The sequence below is a fragment of the Uloborus diversus genome, chromosome 6, assembly GCF_026930045.1.
Source record: "Uloborus diversus isolate 005 chromosome 6, Udiv.v.3.1, whole genome shotgun sequence".
Taxonomy (NCBI): domain Eukaryota; kingdom Metazoa; phylum Arthropoda; class Arachnida; order Araneae; family Uloboridae; genus Uloborus; species Uloborus diversus.
Genome location: NC_072736.1, coordinates 59,075,077 through 59,093,228, shown reverse-complemented (window position 1 = coordinate 59,093,228; position 18,152 = coordinate 59,075,077). Strand labels below are relative to the sequence as shown.

The window sequence follows — 18,152 nt, the reverse complement described above, 5'->3', positions numbered from 1 at the left end:
TTTAAGCTAGTTGCAAAAATCCTCACAAACTAATCTGGTATTAATTTTATAGGTCAATGTTACAAATGATAAAATAATTATCCTACATAATCCTTCACTTCTCCACGCGTTATTTTCGGAAAAAAAGAAACAAAATAAATTTTGAAAAGTTCGTACGTAATTAAATAAATAACATTGACTACCCCCCCCCCCCAAAAAAAAAAACTGCAGAATTAATTTATGTAATTGTTTTCTTCCATATTTTTTCCTCTCTTTACTCTACCATAAATAAATGAACTGGAAACATAAACACTCATTGTTACAAAGAGAATAATCATTTGTACGTCTCTTCATAACTGAAAATATCCACAGTAAAGAGAGCCCAAAGAAACGTCCTTGTCTTGGGACGCGATGTTAATGATCCTCTTACTCCGCCGAAAGCGAGAGTATAAACAAAAAGGAGAAGCAAAACTTACCCCTCTTGATCTTGGGCGTCCCCGTCGACGCCATGAGCTCTTCTATGTTGCATTCGCTGAAGCAGCTCGGAAGAGACAGCCTAACTCCTGGCGCGGCCGTGCTGCCTATCGCTTCTCCACCCTCAGTTAGCATCGACAAGCGTACCAGCTGCGGAGGGGAGGCGCTCGATCGCTTGAACAGCCTCATGGCGCGGTTGCCTTGGCGACGACCTCGCGCCAAGATCGGCAGCGGTCGCCTCAGCTGGCGAACTTCAGCATGGTTGAAGTTGCGGAATTCTTTTTCCTTTCACTCGCTAAAGTTTTATTTTTCTCTCTCCGCTCCGCTCAACTTTTTTTATCTCCCCTTTTTGCTTCTGATGGCTTTTCTCCGATAGCGACACAGAGAAATGTTTTTGACTTTTTGTTTTTGAAAATGTTACGTTTTTTTCTTCGCAGCTGTAATTAGCTTTCAGAATTTTTTTTTTTTTTTTTTTTTAAGTTGGTCTTTAATCGTACACCTCTTTTGTTACCAGTTTTCTAAAAGAAAGATTAATTCATTTCTGAGGATGGACAACAAAAACCGATTTTTTTCCTTCTTTTCAAACGGTCAGTAAAAGCACATCCAGATATGAAATATTTATAATTTAAAATATTTTCTCTTTGCTTGTTTTCTTAAGGACTTTATCTCTTGTTCTTTACATGCAGCACATATACAAGATTTAATTCACAAAACATCAAACACATGAAGTTTTCTATTCTTTTTCATTCTTTCGACAACAGAATTTTCTGCAAATAGCAAACTACGAGTCAAAAACTGATATACGCGAATGTACTTGATTGGGGGAAGGCAGAATGTTTTTCCTTGTTAAATAACTTTTGAAAAATATCATTCAGGAATAAAAATGTATTTTCCATGAATTCATGCCTGCATGAACTTAAGTTTGCAAACAAAAAATAACCTCTAGCAGAGAAAAGCAAAATATGTTTATAGTCTTCAATGATTTGTTGAAGTTCTTCTATGATGGTTCTATAAATAATATGGGGCAATAAATAATATATGGTTGATGGGACAGGAAAGTAAATGCACTAATAATGTCAACGAAATGAGAAAAATCTCTTTTTATAACACTAGTTCATGACATTTCGGCAAAGGGTTCTAAGTATTAAAGTAATAAACACATAAATAATAATTTCATACTGTTTTTAACTTTTCAAGTCAAGTAATTTCTTGATGTCGAACATTATAAACTTCCATTCAAATTCGGAAAATATTTTTTAAAAACTTGACAGTAAAATGATCTTAACCTAGATCAGAAATATATTTTCCCCTCAAACGATAACATGTAATAAATGAAGTAGCATTACTACATCTGCTGTTTTCCGTAATATATAAATGAGCACTTTTTAAAACTAATTTGGAAGCTGTAATTGTACTAATTTAAAATAAAAATGGTCGCTAAAAGCTGTCGATCATATACTGATAAATTTGCAGAATAATAAGTTAATTGAAGATGGAATATGGGAAAAAATTTTCTTGAACAATTGTTTTAGCTTTCATTACTTGATGGAATGCATTCGTCAAATCAATTGTAGAAGTCGAATAAGTGTTCTTTCTGAGTTATGCTTGACGAAAAGCAATAAATTTCATGTGGTGATGTAGTTCCCGCTTGGAGAAGTAATCACTCGGATTTCTTGCTGTCTTGGATAACGTACAACGAAACATTGGCAGCAGACGAGTCCCCAAGGCAGCAAGTGCATCGTTCCCAATGGTAGGCGATGTTATCTCTACTCGGCCACCTGGAGAAAAGAGAAGATAAAAATAGCTCTCAATTTCGTTTGACACACATCATTGCATATATTTAGCGCGCCGCTTTGTTTCAAGACGCGATGCATAAAAGTGCTGTTTGCGGGTGTGTTCGGTTCGGAGGGTGTGGCGGGTGACGACACTGCCTGTTCCTCGTCTGACGGATCGTTCCTATAACCTCTTGGGTACGATCTGTTCTTTGAATGTGTTTTGGAATGTCTCTCAAACGTTTTCCGGCGATCTATCACTTTGGGCACTAAGTCAGTGTCATCTATTCAGTAACAAGAAAAAAGTTTTTAAAACTCGTGAATCAAGAAAAATCGCGAAAGCCTGTTTTATTTGAAAAGTTTCAAAAGTCCTAAATTCACTTATTTTTGCTTGTTATATATGCTTGCTTAAGATCGGCCTCTGAAAAAATTGGTTAACTTTATCAACAACGAATTTTATAACTTCTATTATTCATTTCTGTTTTGGCAATAATTAAGAAGCTTTTCCTACACACTAATGACAGAATAAAACACATAATAATGCACTTAGCCATAATTTTCTATCGGAAAAGGAGACCCAACGAGACAGATTATTTTTTTTTCCCCTGGGAGAGGTTTATCAGTTTTGTAACATAGAAACTTCCTCCCAGCATCGTCACGGCAGGACCGTTATCTCAAAAATTTCCAGGGGTTGAGGGTAAAGAGTACATGCTCGATATATGTTACACGGAAAAAACAAGAAAATGTATGCACAAGTGAAAAATTACATAGTTTCTAAATCCAGAGGGGGAAGAGCGATAAATTCGTTCAGACCTTTTGACTAGGGTTTCCAATCCCGATCCCGAATCCCACCGGAACCCTCACTGATATCTAGTGTTTCTTACTCGTTACTTCTATTTAAACCCGAGAGAGCAGTATCGGGTGTCGTTCGACCGAAGTGTCCAAAAAAAGAAGTATATGCCCAACTTCCAAACCACTCTGAATATTTTAATCTTGAAAATGTATTAGCACGGCCTGATTTTAAGTGTAAGTCCGTGAAGTACCGGCTTGGAGCCCCCAAAAATTTTTATAATGAATGCTTTCATTTGTTTTGCACAAAATTTTTTTCTAACTCTGTTTTAACAAGGCTTATGAGTTCAGCAGAAAACTAACTCTCTCCCATGGAGTGAGGAAACTATCTGGAGTGACATTTAGCATAGAATGAGACCATTCAGATGTAACTCCATGTTGGTACGGAGCTCACTACAACTCGTAACTCCAATAAGCTATAGGAGGCTCTGCAGCCAGTGTCTAATAGCGAATGAAAAAGGTGAAACAATCAAGTGCTGTAACTTATAACATGCTTTGAAGCTTAATGAATGACAGTAATTTTTAATTGTGTTTGTGGGAAGCTTTCTTTTCTATTCCTCTGAAATTACATTACACCACAAACTGTCTGAAACCTGTAATTTACCCCAAAGAAAACACGTGGAACGGAATGTTTTACCTTTTTCGGTAATATTGTTAATCACTGCAAGGTAGCGTATTCGAGCTCTGGAGTTGCGAACTACTTAAGTCATTTTTTTTTCTGTTGATTTACAATATTTCAAGATGTTTCAATCTTTTGTAATTGTTTTTTTTATGTAAGTTTCAAATTACAATGATTCAGAAATTAAATAGCTTCAGAACTTCCTTTCCAAGAATTATTTGAGATATTTAAAAACATTTTTGAAGCACTTTTTCTCTTTTTGCAAGCAACTGGAGACCGGTTTGGGGAAGGAAAAGACTTGATTCAAGGTATTCAGTGACATAATCAAAACATAATATGTTTACAATCTTGGTTTACTGCAGCCTATAGCCATGCAAATGTCAATGGGGTCAACCTAGAGAAAATCAATGGTGCAGATTGCACCAATGAGTTTCTTTTTTTTGGGGGGGGGGGGGGGGGGGGTATCAGTTTTTTAAGTCAAAGGGGCCCCCAAAGGTTTGCTGTGCTTAGAGTTCCAAAATTTCTACAACTGGTAGGTCATGAGCACTTCAGGAGTGCTAGGCGTTTTAAGTTTAGAGCACATTTCCAATTTAAATAGCGTCGGGTTGCTTCGCTGTCGCTAACATGTAACCGAGTTTTGCTTCAGAATCGCATGACATACGGTCGTGTCGCCGAATTTCAATGGAGTGCTATCTATCACTTGTTTTCCTGGTAGGAAATGTATAACTGGATTTTAGGTAATTAAACCAACAATAACAAAATATCGCCAAGGAATTATCGTGTCAAGCGAAATATAAGACCTGTCACGTGAAGATAAAGAAAGTGACACATGATGAAAGTAGAACCTAAGAGTTTGCATTCAGAAAGCACAGGGTGGCTTTTTTGTCGTCAACACGAAATTGGTTATTACTTGCTTGTCACGTGACATTCGGTCGAGTGGCTGAATCTTAGTGGAATGGGGTCGTTTCCAAAATTTTAAAAGTATTTTTTTCTGAAAGAGCATGTTTAAAAACATAAAATCTGACCATTTTTTAAATAATTTCTTTAAGTTTAATATTTTTAAAAAATTACTTAAATCGGTGCTCTTTCATCGTTTAACGCTTCTGCCGATGACATCACAAATGATGAAATGCCATTCAGTGTTGCCATTCACGATCTAAAATATTTAATTAGCATCTTTACTCACGTGTATTAGCAACAATATGGTTGATAGCAAAGCGTAGAGCTCAATTGTGATTCGCTTCTTGATTATCATAACGTGGAAATGTAGTAGAAAGATGCACCATAGTGCATCATTTGTGACGTCATAAAGACCACGCCTTGTTTGAAGAATCGGACATTTTAAAAAAGTAATTAAATAATAACTGTTGGGAAAATGAAAGTATTTTCCGAGTCCATGTTTTTTTTTTTTTTTTTTTTTTTTTTTTTGCTTATTCTATCAATTTCAGTGACAAAAAGTACTACTTTTGACTGAAGGAAACAACCCCATTGGTGTTTTTCACGACGCGCTTTTTATTAATTAATTTTATTTTATTTATTTATTTATGTTTTTGAGAATCTATTTTCGTCGAGTTTACATAAAACCAACAATAACGGAATATCGCCAATAAATTTTCGCGCCAGGGGGAATGCGAAGACCTACCACGTGACAGTGAATAAAGTGACAGGTGTTCACGGAGCTTTCCTCAGAGAATTCCATTACTCTCTCTCGACTTCCTTTGAGGTTATAAGTGCCAAGGACTTGCATCGGTCCCGATGGATTCGCCTCCACCATCCTTCGCTACGTGGGCCGCCGAGGGTGCACATCCAGAGTTTTGTTTCTTCCGCCATATGAGTGGCGCGAAACTGAGTCATTACAGAATTCTCTAACAGGGCCGCCCTTTTCCCATGCTCGTCCTCCCTGTGTAGGAGAGAGTGAAGTCTCCTTTCGCAAAAGTGATTATTTCCTATCTTCATTTACTGTTCACTTGAAAAGCATTTTCCTGGGGATTCTCTTCGACATCCAGAGCCATAGAAGAACAAGGGCTGGGTCTTAGCGCCGCGAAAGTAGGAACGAGGGGAAAAGTGCCAGTGACATCACCGGGTACACTCGATCTGGGACATTTGTATAGTGCTTGCTTGCGTAATTCTTCACTCTCTTTTCCGATTTTTATGTTTAAAAATTTCTGAGGGTTAAGCTTCAAAAAAAAAAAAAAAAATGAAATACAAGGGTAAATGTTTTGAGTCCCATCGACAAGTTAATAAGCGATACTAAAAACAAAAACATAATTAAAATCTACAATACAAATTTTTAGTTTCTCTTGTGTAGTTTTGGATATTCTTTATCCAATATGCGTGTTTTAAAGGGGTAGAAAGCGGAAATTTCGCACAATAAAATTGAGCTTATAAAGAAATGAAAATAATTTACTGTGCTTGTCAAGTTTCCTCTTGTGTGTACATAATTTTGTCAGTTTAGACTTTAAAAAATAATTATAATATTGTTTTTTCCAACTTGTCTCAAAGAAAATGAAAGAGATAAGATAGATATAAGGAATAACTAAAATATATTGGAATTTCGTGATACCCTATTTGAATCTAAATACTGCCGATGTTTTTTAGAGGAAGTTTTTTTTACGAAGTGACTATAACTCTGACCAAGAATCTTAACAAGTGTTGTTTTTAAAAACTGAAGTAGAACCTCATTAACCTGGACTAATAGAGGATCCATGTCATCTAGATTGTTTAAAACGAATTAAGCAAAATAACCTATAAATTGAACCAATGTTCATAAGTAAAATACTTGAACACAGTAAAAATTGTATTTTGAATTCAAGAGAATGAAATATAAAGTTGCATTAGAAAAAGTTAAAAAAATAAAAATACAGCCTTACAAAAATACGTTATTACGCTAACGCGTTCTTTATTTATAAAGCGAAGTTTAGATTAATAGGTGTTTACTGAAATTGTTAATCAGCATTTTAATCATTTCAATTTAAAAATAACATATTGAAATTTAGCAACGTAAACCAAATTTAAATCTTCAATGATTATCACCAAATTTATAAAGCTAACTTATTTGTAGACTGAAAAATTTCTTCACGTCTGAATTCTGCAAATCATTACGTTACAGTAATAAATGAAATCTTTCCGAATATTCTACAAAGTTTTTTTCTGTGATAAAGTCCATTAAAAAAAAATATTTTTGCCGGCTTACCTTTTGTCCTCAGAAAGTTTTTCTTTCAAATATCGAATTCTTCCAAATGTTCTTACTCGAAAAAAAAGTTCAATAGCATTCTTATATGGGTCAGGAAATTGGTCTTTCAATACAGAAGAACAATTAAATGGCCTAGCTTTTGTACAATCATAAAAACTCTAATGTATCTGATTTGAAAGCTTTAAATGATCACAAAAAAAAAAAAAAAATGCTCCTATACAAAATAGATACACGATTGAGATAATCAAGATATAGTGCTCATTTTCCATCTCCCCTCTCCCATCTTTAAGTCATTGTCGCATCAATGCGAATTATTAATTATTTTAAGCATGGGGATACAGTGTTCAAGAAATTAAGTTAAATCTATTGAATAATATTTACAAAGAAATTTCATGTATTGCATCTAAATGCATTGTAATTTTACGGTTAAAGGAAATTTATTACGGTCTCACAGTGCCATTACTAAGCTAATTAAATATCATTATATATAATATTAAGTTGCATTGTGACAGGGTTGAACCAAATCCTACATTAAAAAATAACTTCGTACACCACATTTTATGAAATTTGTCTTGCTCTTTACCTTAACTTTTTAAAATTCTTCCCCCAATTATTTATTGAAGCAGCTTCAAAGTTAGTCTTCCATAAAAAAAAAGCATTAAAAAACAGAAAGGAAGGTTGTTTTCCTAATTTTTTTGGATGTGTTTTGAGCTCTTTGAAAATCTTGAAGGAAAGCTTAAGTTTCCAGAACTTTTTCAGTAACTAGGCCATCAGCACGTGAAGGCGTTTTCAATACTTTCAAATATAATTACACACAAATATTTTCGATTCTAAAAAATGTGACTTTTTTGTCTACTTTAGCATAACATGAAGGAAAAATAACCTGCCAACTGATTTAGCGCAGGAGCAGGCGCTTATTTCTGAAGAAAGCCTAGTCAAATGTTATGAGACATTTCCAAATTAAAATTAAACCTTGAAAACAATATTCATATCCTTATTCATAATGAGTGATTTTTAGCCTTGTCTGGGAGTGACCTCGGCTACTTCAACTGCCTCTTAAACAACCCTTGTACAGAGTAAAAATTCTTAAATTGTATTTTAGCTAAGGCATACTACAGTTCTTTCGGCATACGCTGTGGATATTGTCCCGCGGAGTGTACCCGATGACGTCAAAAACGAGTTTTCTCCTCTCGCTGTCCACTTCGCGGCGGATGAAAAGATCAAAGGAACGAGCTAGCCCTTGTATTCGGAAGCCCTGTTCGACATCACTCTAACTAGCGTTTCTTAAATTGTATGCCGTGCAGGGCTGTGGAATCGGACTCCGAGTGATTCGGAGTCGGTTATTTTTACTCAAAGTCTTCCACTTTGCCAGTGCTTGCAGAGTCAGAGTCGGACCGATTTTGGGATAAAGGACTCGAAGTCGGAATCGAGGGTTCTAAAATTTTCAGGGTCTTAAGTCATTTTACCTCGGACTCCATAGCTCTGAAAATGCCAACTTAGAAATTTTTTTTTATATTTTTACCCAATTGACGATACGAAACTACAACTTCTGAGAGGTAACGCGATTCCGAAATTTAACAAAAAAAAGCGATATTTTTTATCTACCTTATTGATTAATACTGCTCTGCATTGTTGGAATCGATGCAGGAAAGATAGTTTTACAGAGATTCATATTAAAAACATTGACAATTTCGACATTGACTCGCGGGAGTCTAGCTAAATAGTGCCAATTTCACCCAATTCATACCAGATTCCATGCTTCAATGAGTGACATTACGACAGTCTGCATTGAAATTAAGATTGATTCGTCGTAAAACAAAATTCACATAGTACTTTTGGAATATCTGTTTGCAAACAAAATGGAGGTGTATAACTAAACCTTATTTGGAGCGTACATATGAAATTTCAATCTTTCACTGAATACTGTTTTCGAGATATGAGACATTGGTACATTGATTACACCTACATACATACAATACTCAAAATTCATTCAGGGATAAGTAAAATATAAATTTAGGCTGAAGTTTGAGAGAAATTTTTTTCATGAATATAATGCTTCCTTTGCTTTGTGTAAGGAAGTAAAATAATTTTTAAAAAATTCTGGGGCAGGAAGGAGGAGACCCATTTATTATTGAACTAGCGGTACCCGCACGGCTTTGCCCGTAGTAGAAAATTAAAAGGTCATTTGGTTCGCCTGTATATTTACAAATAATGGATGATGAATTTCTCATCACTTTGCTATGTTCATTTGCTCGCCCCTGTTATGGTAATTTGCTCGTCCATGTTAAGGTAATTTACTCGTCCATGTTGTGGTAATGCGCTCGGTGCAGAGGAATTAAATCCATCAATGATCGTTAAAAAAAATCATAGAAAAATAACAAAATCGAATTTTTGTAAAATCGCTTCGAGATGCACACCCTCAAACTAATTTTGTACCAAATTTCATGAAAATTGGTCGAACGGTCTAGGTGTTATGCGCATCACAGAGATCCAGACATCCAGACAGAGAAAGATCCAGACAAAGAGACTTTCAGTTTTAATATAAACTATTGGCACCCCACCCGCAAGGCTTTGCCCGTAATAGAAAAATTAAAAGGTCTTTTGGTTCGCCTGCATATTTACAAATAATGTATGGTGAATTTTATCGCCAATTGGCTTGTACCCATGTTACGGTTCCACGTTATGATAATTTCGTTGTTTATTCGTCCATCTTATGATAATTTTGTTCTTAAAAATTGGAATAGAAAAAGAACCACATCGAATTTTCGAAAAATCGCTTCGAGGTGCATACCCCCATGCTACAAACTATCTTCGTGCCAAATTTCATGAAAATCGGTCTAGGCGCTATGCGCATCACAGAGATCCAGAAATCCTCCGGACAGACTTTCAGCTTTATTATTAGTAAAGAAGATAAATATTATACTTTCGACTATGTTCATGTTGCAAATACATAAATCTAGTAATGACTCCCTCCTAAGTCAGAAGCTGCATCCTCTCTCTCTCTATCTCTCCGTATTTTAATACACGTTTGAAAAATTAAAGGGTCGCCAAACTCATATACCCCCTGTTCTATTGGCCTCCCGACTGACCTGGTGCAAGACTGCATGGTCCCGTGTTTGAATCCGCACGTTATTTTATGAATTTGCTCTAGAGAATGGAGAAAAAGGTTGTGCAATAAAGTATGTCACATCATTTTGTTAAATAGAAGTTTTCTTGCTACAGTGAGAGACGCATGTTCGTTGCTGCAGCAGCTTCCATAAAAGTCCTCCAGAAAGGCATCTCTCATATAAGCGAAAGGCAAAATCAAATATCAAGATTTTTTACACGCACAATATCGGAGCTTTTTCATTAAATTTTGCTTTTTCCAATATGTCAGTAACCGAAGTAGAAAATAAATTAATTGGGATTCAATTCCTTAATGTAAGCAAACGAATCTGTTTACGAAATGTGTTATGCCACCATATAAACTTTCTAATACCTAAAATTACGTTGTAAATAAAAACAGCGGCAGTAAGAAAGAGAAGGGAACTAAAAAAACATCAGCATATCCTGCATAAGAAGAATGAAATCAGCATAGCATGAATCAGAAGAATGAGTCAATAAATGAGTGGCCGAATGGTTTTCGTAATGGTCCTTTTGAATTTTTGCACGAGGCAGGCTTTCAAATGTGTTTTTGACAGTAAAAAGGTTTGCGACTGTACAAAAGATTTGGAAGTTGACTAATAAGCTGGTAAAAAATCTTCTTTTGGAAAATAACGGCGCTTCTCATACAATGTGATCTTTTGTGTTATCTATGCACTTACCTCGACACGTTCTCAATTATAGAATTCCATGGAAAATGGTTTAGCAGGAGCATTCAATGACATTTTTCTGATTCAGTAATGGTGGGAAAAGATTAATTATTTCTAGATGTATTTATTAATGAACAAGTATATGATGAAAGAAAGGTTTTAAAAAGGTTTTTAAACTGATGATTTGAATCAAGAAAAGCCTTAAAAACCTGCATTGATTGAAAGGTTCCAAAGGCACAAAATCCATAGTCCGATGTTTACCTTCAGCTTTGAAATGAATTTTTTAACGAACAATTAGCATCATTTATTCCTGTTTTTAGAACGACTACAAAATTTGTCCCACCCAGGACGAACCCATGGAAGGTCACTGTGATCTCCAAAAAATGTCCTTACTCGGAAAATTTCGTCTGATGATTTGGCAAAATCATCCTCATACGATGAAATTTGGAGATGCTTCGGCCCAAATTTGGAGTTCTATTCGGCAAATCGAGAATTTAAGCCTTCCAAAAATTTAAGTTTGAGGCGCTTCTGAAGGCAAATTACACTTAAAACTTTTTAGATAAATGGATAATTTTAATGGTGGTAAAGTACTGTTGGACCCCCCCCCCCCCCCCCACATGCAATGAAAATGCTAATATGAGGTTTACAGGCGGAAAAGAAAAGCGTCTATAAATTTGCAGGGATGATTACAGCTTGCCGTTAGTATGAAAAATGTGTGTTAGCCGCTACATTTACCAGAGTCACATTGAAATGAACGAAATACGCGCTTCAATTTTTTCTTTTCACCCTCATTCAGATAGAATCGTCTTAACAGGTCGCTTGCTAATTCCACGTTAAAGGTGGTCAGACTGTACCAAAATACATTGGTACGAGCAGAAAAAACGTTCCAAACCCTGAAAATTGCTTTATGTTCTAGGGACTAGGACATGAGCTAGGACAGAACAGGTTCACAGGCGATACTGGCTCAGGACAAATGTTTCTCTCCTTCCTCTTATGAAATTGAAGTTGTTTATCGTTATTTATATTCTGAAACTTAAAATAAGAAAAAAAAATTCTCACCACTTCCCAAAAAAACTTTCTAGACAGCTACTCGAGGAGAAGTATTACTAACAGATTTCAGGCTGGATTATTTAAGGCAATGAATTTTATACTTAAAATTTGCCATTTTGGAGGCATGTTATGACAATGTTATTCAAAAAATTTTCTTGCCGGAATCAATTTAAAACACTCGGAATTCCAAGTTTTTGGAATTATAAACAAAGGGGGTCTCAAAAATGCATCGCGACGGGCACCAAAATGAGTAAACATGCCAATATGTACTGTAAGTAAAACTGTCTCAACAAAGTTCGCCAAAATGGTCTCGGACTTTGGGGAAGGTGAAAATGTATATTTCGAATGACTATACGATGTCATGAAGAAATTAGTCACAACTGATTCAGGGGTAATTAAAACAGAACATTAGTTGATGAAACTTAAATGAGAAATCTTTAGTGAATAAAATGTTTTCTTACTTCGTACAAGAAAGTTGGATCAATGCGGTTGCCTCTAGAAATGGTTTTAAAAAAATGCTTCTTTTGAACACTTTAAGAATAATTATGTATGAGTTACATCAGTAAGATCTTAATTTGAGAGGAACATTATAACATGCAGGGAAAAAAATTTGTTTCATCTGCCTCGCTCGGCAAAGCTTTGATCCGATTTTTAAGATTCAATACTGTCTATGCTGGAACCAATAAGGTTCCTATGTAATGTAAGAACTGTATTCCATGGTCGTACTTCCTTTTCTTCAGTAAACAAGGCAAAGTTCGATAATGAAGTGACAGAACGTGAGATACTAAAGAACCAGCACTTGGATCGTGTTCTGCACTTCAATAATTATCAATTCAGCAACCTCAACTGTTTCAATTTGGTAAGCCTTTGAAATCATAAATCCGGTTCGCTTCTGATCAATAAATCCATTTGCATCCGAAAAGACTGCGGTCAGTTTCTATCCTCCATTCCGTTTCACTTCCCATCAATATCAAATCGGTAATTCCATATCCGGAAATTTATTGGCGAGTGAATGGAACCGGATGGCTTGAAAACAAAAGTTGGCTCTTGATTAGTAATCCTTTTGTAAAATCGAGACAAAAGCGAATGATGAACTTCAAAAGAGTCATTATCGATTCCTTCGACCACTATCAGTTTTTAATTAAGTCTTTGTCGAGATCTTTTGGTTTTATTATAATCAAAAAAAGGATCGTTTTTCTATTCATTAACATCTTAAAAGCAAACGTCAGGGAGGGAGGGGGCAGGAGAGGGAATGGATTGCAAATGGATAATAACAATGTTTACTGTGAATTAATAAATACTGTTAGATACACGATGTAAAAATTTCAATGTCAAGTCATCCCTATCTTACTGATTAATAACAAAACTAATAAGAATAAAATTTACAAGCAGTTGTATTGAATTAAAGCTACTATTTTGGTTTCTTCACCGGAAACAAAATTTATTTGCACATGTGTTGAGAAATCGTCGTAACGTATTGCAGATTGCGGTGGCAGTTCGATCTATATTCCACCGCTCACGAATAATCCCTCATATTTTTCTTCTCTTTCCCCGTTTTCTTCGTGGTATGTACCAGGAATGCGTGTTTTGAGCAATATTGAAAATCATTTTGCCTTTCAGTTGAATAAACTTTTCGACAAAGTATTTAGCTGAAGTTTCTGTAGCCATTTAATTATTTACTACATCAAAATTAAATTCTGTCTTTCTTGTCTGATAACACCAGGGCCTGATTACTGAATAGGCCAACTAGGTCGCAGCCTAACGTCCTGCGTTTTAAGAACCTCCAAATGGCTAAAATTGCTTTAGTTCTTGGCCTAGGTACCCCATATCTTAATCGGGCTCCGGATAACACTCAACTCTGCTATGAAAATCGACAAATGGAATGGTCATTACCGATTTTGAAACTATATTTACTTATTGGTTTGTTAGTTTTAGGGTCAAAGATAGTTATTGTTACATCAGTCAAATAAACCAGACCAACGCTACTTGTTAAATGCCCCCGCCCCCCAGGGACCGATTTACACACTTGGGTGCCCCGGGGAAGACAAATATGATGCCTCCCTACACAAAAAAATATGAATGTAAGTGAAATACACCGCCAGCTCAGTCAATTCCAGCCGAGGACTGCAGTTTCGTGCTAATTAACACTCCATCAGCCCGGCATAGGAGTGACTGAGCTGGAGGCGGAAAACCTCTTAAGGAAGCCTAGAGTGCCGAACAAACTGGTAGCTAATTCAGAATTAGCTATGTCCAGACGAGTGACCGAAACAATGGTTCGGTTCGACTCGAATATTGCAGGCAAGGCAAGGTACATTCAGTAAGAGTGTTGGATATTATTTTGATAGAAAGAAAATTTTAAAGTATTGATTTCATGCGAGAAAAGTTAATAATTAAGACGTTTTGCAAAGAAATTATTTAACAGAAATCTAAAATAAATTTATGGTTTTCATGTTAGAAATTTTTTTACAGTCACAGATGGAAAAACTATGATACAAATGGTAAAGGTAAATCAAAATGCACTTTCTTCGCATCAATGATTCTTTATATATATTCTTTTGTTTTCTTGTAGTAAATTCTTCTATAATGTCCTCATAATCAAGTTTTGCGGTCAAACTTCTTTCTGTTGATTATAGAGCTAATGAAGATAATTTACTACCAGAAATGAGAGTACGCAAAGGACACTTAGTTCTCTTCAATAGCGAAAATGATCGTTCTCCACTACAATTGGAGATTGGCAAAGTCAAAAACGATTTCAGGGCTGTATCTACATTGGCAAAAGTATCCATTATACCAAGTTTATGGATTTTTTAAAACTTTTCGATGATTGAACTTTTTTTTTTCATCTAATATGAATAAATTCATCAGGAATGTAGTCCTCCAAATTGCAGGAGTAAGATTTTTGAAGATCTTTTTCACTTTCTCGAATATTTTGCTTTGTAGCATTCAAACAAGCAAGAAAATTTCTTTAATATGCCATCATAGGCTGACCTTCTGAATTTTAGTGAAAAGCATAAGATCACTGATCACAACAAAATTATTTTAGCTCACTTCGTTTTTTCACCTGCATTCGCAGATGATGCTTGTGTTTGAATACAGTTATCAATTTACCGGGTTAGTTGATTGACGACGTGATGATGACGTCAATGGTTAGTGCGGTGATGCCTGTAATATGCTTTCATTAAATAAAAAAATCGTCAAATGACAACAATATTTCTTCCCTTTAGTTGGAGGCCCCGAACACTGGTCCCTAAAAAAAGAAAAAAAAATGATGACATAAATTTGGTGTCTCCTTTCCTTTGGTCCTACGAGCCCGAGCCCCGAATGCCCGCCGTAAATCAGTCCCTGCCCCCCCCCCCCGAATTTTAGAAACATAATGAAATTAAGCTTTTTGTGCATATTTTGTAATGTTTTCCCTATAAAATGCAGAGAACAAAAACTCTTAGTTCCCCCCACCCCCGAGAAATTTAGAAATGACGGGCTTGCCTAAGTTATGTTGAGCTAACTCGAAATAAAGGGAGAGAACGGAGCGTCAACTCTCATTATAGCCAGTTTATTGCTATTTAGTTTTTAGCATTATTTTTACACGTTACTGCAGCAAAAGCTAATGTGTATATTACTTTTATAATGAAATGTCTAATAAGTAACTATTAGTTTATATAGTACATTACTTTCGTTTTATACAATATTACAGTATCATAATGAAGTTTGAACAAAAAATTAGTTCAAATAATCAAAATATCTCACCCTTTTAACGCGTAAAAAAACTCATTGGATCGTATCGCAAACATGCTATAGTTTTATTTTAGAAATATGTTAATCTTACAAACTTTCATTATAAAATCATAGCAAAATCTAAAGTCAATATTTTGAGTGTGTATTAAAGTTTCAAAGTAAACCATTCGGTTATCAAAATAACTCACTCTCTAAACGCGCAAAAAACTTATCGGATCTTATCACAAACATGCTATAGTTTTATTTTGGAAACATATTAATCTTACGAACTTTCACTATAAAATCATAGCAAAATATAAAGTTAGCATTTTGTGTTTGTATTCACGTTTCAAAGTAAATCATTTTGTCATTAACATTTTCAACTTTCTTCGTGACAGTAGTGTACCATAATCATAATCGGTTTAGCGAGGAGAAAAGTTAAGACTACGCATAATTTTCTAAAATATTTATTTTGCAAACTTTAATTGAGAAATCGTAGCAAAATGCCAAGTCAAAATTCTGAGACTGCATACTAAGTTCAAAGTAAACCACTCATACTTGCATTTCAATTTTTTTTCGGAAACAATCATTTTAACAGGAAAAAAGTTTAGACTACGTCAAATTCGTTAAAACATGTATATTATAAATTTTTATTTAGAAAATCATAACAAAATATCAAGCTGAAATCCTGGGAGTACATACTGAGTTCAAATAAATCACTTACGCTTTAATTTTCTTTTTCAGAAAAGAGTCTTAATCTGTTAGGCGAGAAAAAGGAAAGGTTAACGAAATCTATATCGGTTAACGAAATACCAAGCCAAAAAACTGAGAGTACATGTTGAGAGACCAAAGAAATCCACTTTTCCATTTGGATTTTTTCGAAAAAGAATGCCTTTATCGGTTCAACGAGAAAAAAACGTCTAATTCATTTAAAATATTTAGCGTTTCCGGAAAAGTTGCAAATACTCACGGTTCATCTCAAAAGAACAAGCAGCAGACTATTCCATGGAAGTATTCCAACGCCGCCCGAACACAAACATTTCTTATGGGTAAATTCCCACCTATGATGGAGAAATCAAAACATTCTGTTCTTTAGCGCAACTCTCATCCCAATGAAGAGAAAATCGGAAAAGAATGGCGCAATAAAATGAGCGAAAACAGCTTCGGTAAACGGTGGCCGTTATTAAAGAGCACTTAACTGTGACCGTGGTCGTAAACTTGTAGGACGAATCTTTTGTCTGGAGTTGCAATTTTCGTGCTCAAGAAGGGATTGTTTGTCGAAAGAAGAGGAAAAATTTTAAAAATCAACGTTTTTATTCTTTTTGTGCGCGAGTGCTCTCGGAAGGAAAATAATAACGGCCTTCCGTCGATTAACTGCACTAAAAAAGTTCAGCAAATCATTTCCTTGTCTCCAGCAGTCCTACAATCAAATTATATTTCGATTTACTGCTTGCACTCACTACTTTGGTTTGAAAACTACTATGACTACTTAATTTAGTCGTTCTCTGATTTATAATTTTTGTTTACGAATAACTCCAAAATGTTTCACACTAAATTAAAGGCAATATTTTTAAAAAATGAACACATTTAGTCATCACGGATACGATTGATTTTTTTTTTTTTTTTACAGTTTGGTAAAGGAAAAACATTTGTGTGTGTGTTTGTCTGCACAGGGCTGTACTGGACCTGGTTCATTTTTAAAAACAGTCATTAAAAACCCTCTGGTTTTTAATGACTTCGATATTTTATGTTTTGTTCTAATACCAGAGGCGAAAATCTTTGAGAGGGCGGAAATTCCCAGTTTGCTGAATTTAACTTTAAAATCTGAAGAATGATGAAAATTTTGCCGAAAATTTCGATGAATGACGATAATTTGACCAAATCAAACTCCAAGTTTCGTCGAATGATCATAATTTTGCCAAATGGAACTCCAACAAATTTTGCCAAATGATGATAATTTTGCAGAATCAGACAAAATTTGCTGAATAAGGATATTTTTGGAAGGTCACAGTGGCCTTCCTTGACCTCCCTTCGGGGCGCCCCGTCTAATACTAATATATTTTTTAAAGTACAAAAACTATCGATCAGCAATACCTGATGGACATAAATACCTATTTTTCTATTTTAATTCTTGTCATTTATTTTTGTAAATTTATCAGTTTATAGATAAATATATATCTTGCTCTGCAATATCGTATTTGCAGATGAATAAAAATTCTTACAAGCTGTAACATCCTAACAAGAACTGTAGATTTGGCAAGCAGAACGCTTTCTCACCTTGCGGAGTACATAGGATGGGAACCTAGAACGAGGAGATCGCCATGATCCATGGAGAATCTCGAGATGGTGTTGTTTTGAAACCTAAAAATGTACACGGCTGGATTTTTAATTCCAAAGTTTATTTTTTGCAGTGTGTGGAATGTTTTGTGCTGTGTTGTGAACGTAATATATGTGTTGTCTTCGAAATAGTCGTCATTTCGATGCTCTACGACGCTATAAACCCATTATCTACATTTTAGTCTAACTTACACAGCATTAGGGTGGAGTGATAAAAATTAATTTTCGAATTTCGAAGCGCCTGGGGCCTCAAAATTTGCCTTTTAGCATCAATAGGTTATTCTTAAAATCTTAGCCTCCTAGGATAATATCTTTTGGTTCCAAAATCGCCCCAAAAAAAGTCCAAAAGTGCAAAAAATCGACCTTTTTTGTGCTTT

General features: G+C 35.1%; 1 protein-coding gene across 2 annotated transcripts in view; it reads right to left on the bottom strand.

Annotated features, from left to right (window-relative positions):
• The window catches only part of LOC129224667 (uncharacterized), a 205,270-nt gene that overhangs the window by 101,014 nt on the left and 86,104 nt on the right, over window positions 1-18,152 (bottom strand). Inside the window, exons 1-2 of one of the 2 annotated variants that reach the window (XM_054859208.1) lie at window positions 16,409-16,539; window positions 456-2,231 (exon numbers count right to left, since the gene is read on the bottom strand). In XM_054859208.1, the coding sequence (XP_054715183.1) occupies window positions 456-642 (187 nt within the window). In that variant the 5' untranslated portion in view covers window positions 643-2,231; window positions 16,409-16,539. Of the gene's footprint in view, window positions 1-455; window positions 2,232-16,408; window positions 16,540-18,152 lie in introns of those variants that run through there. The other variant, XM_054859209.1, reaches the window with a different exon arrangement.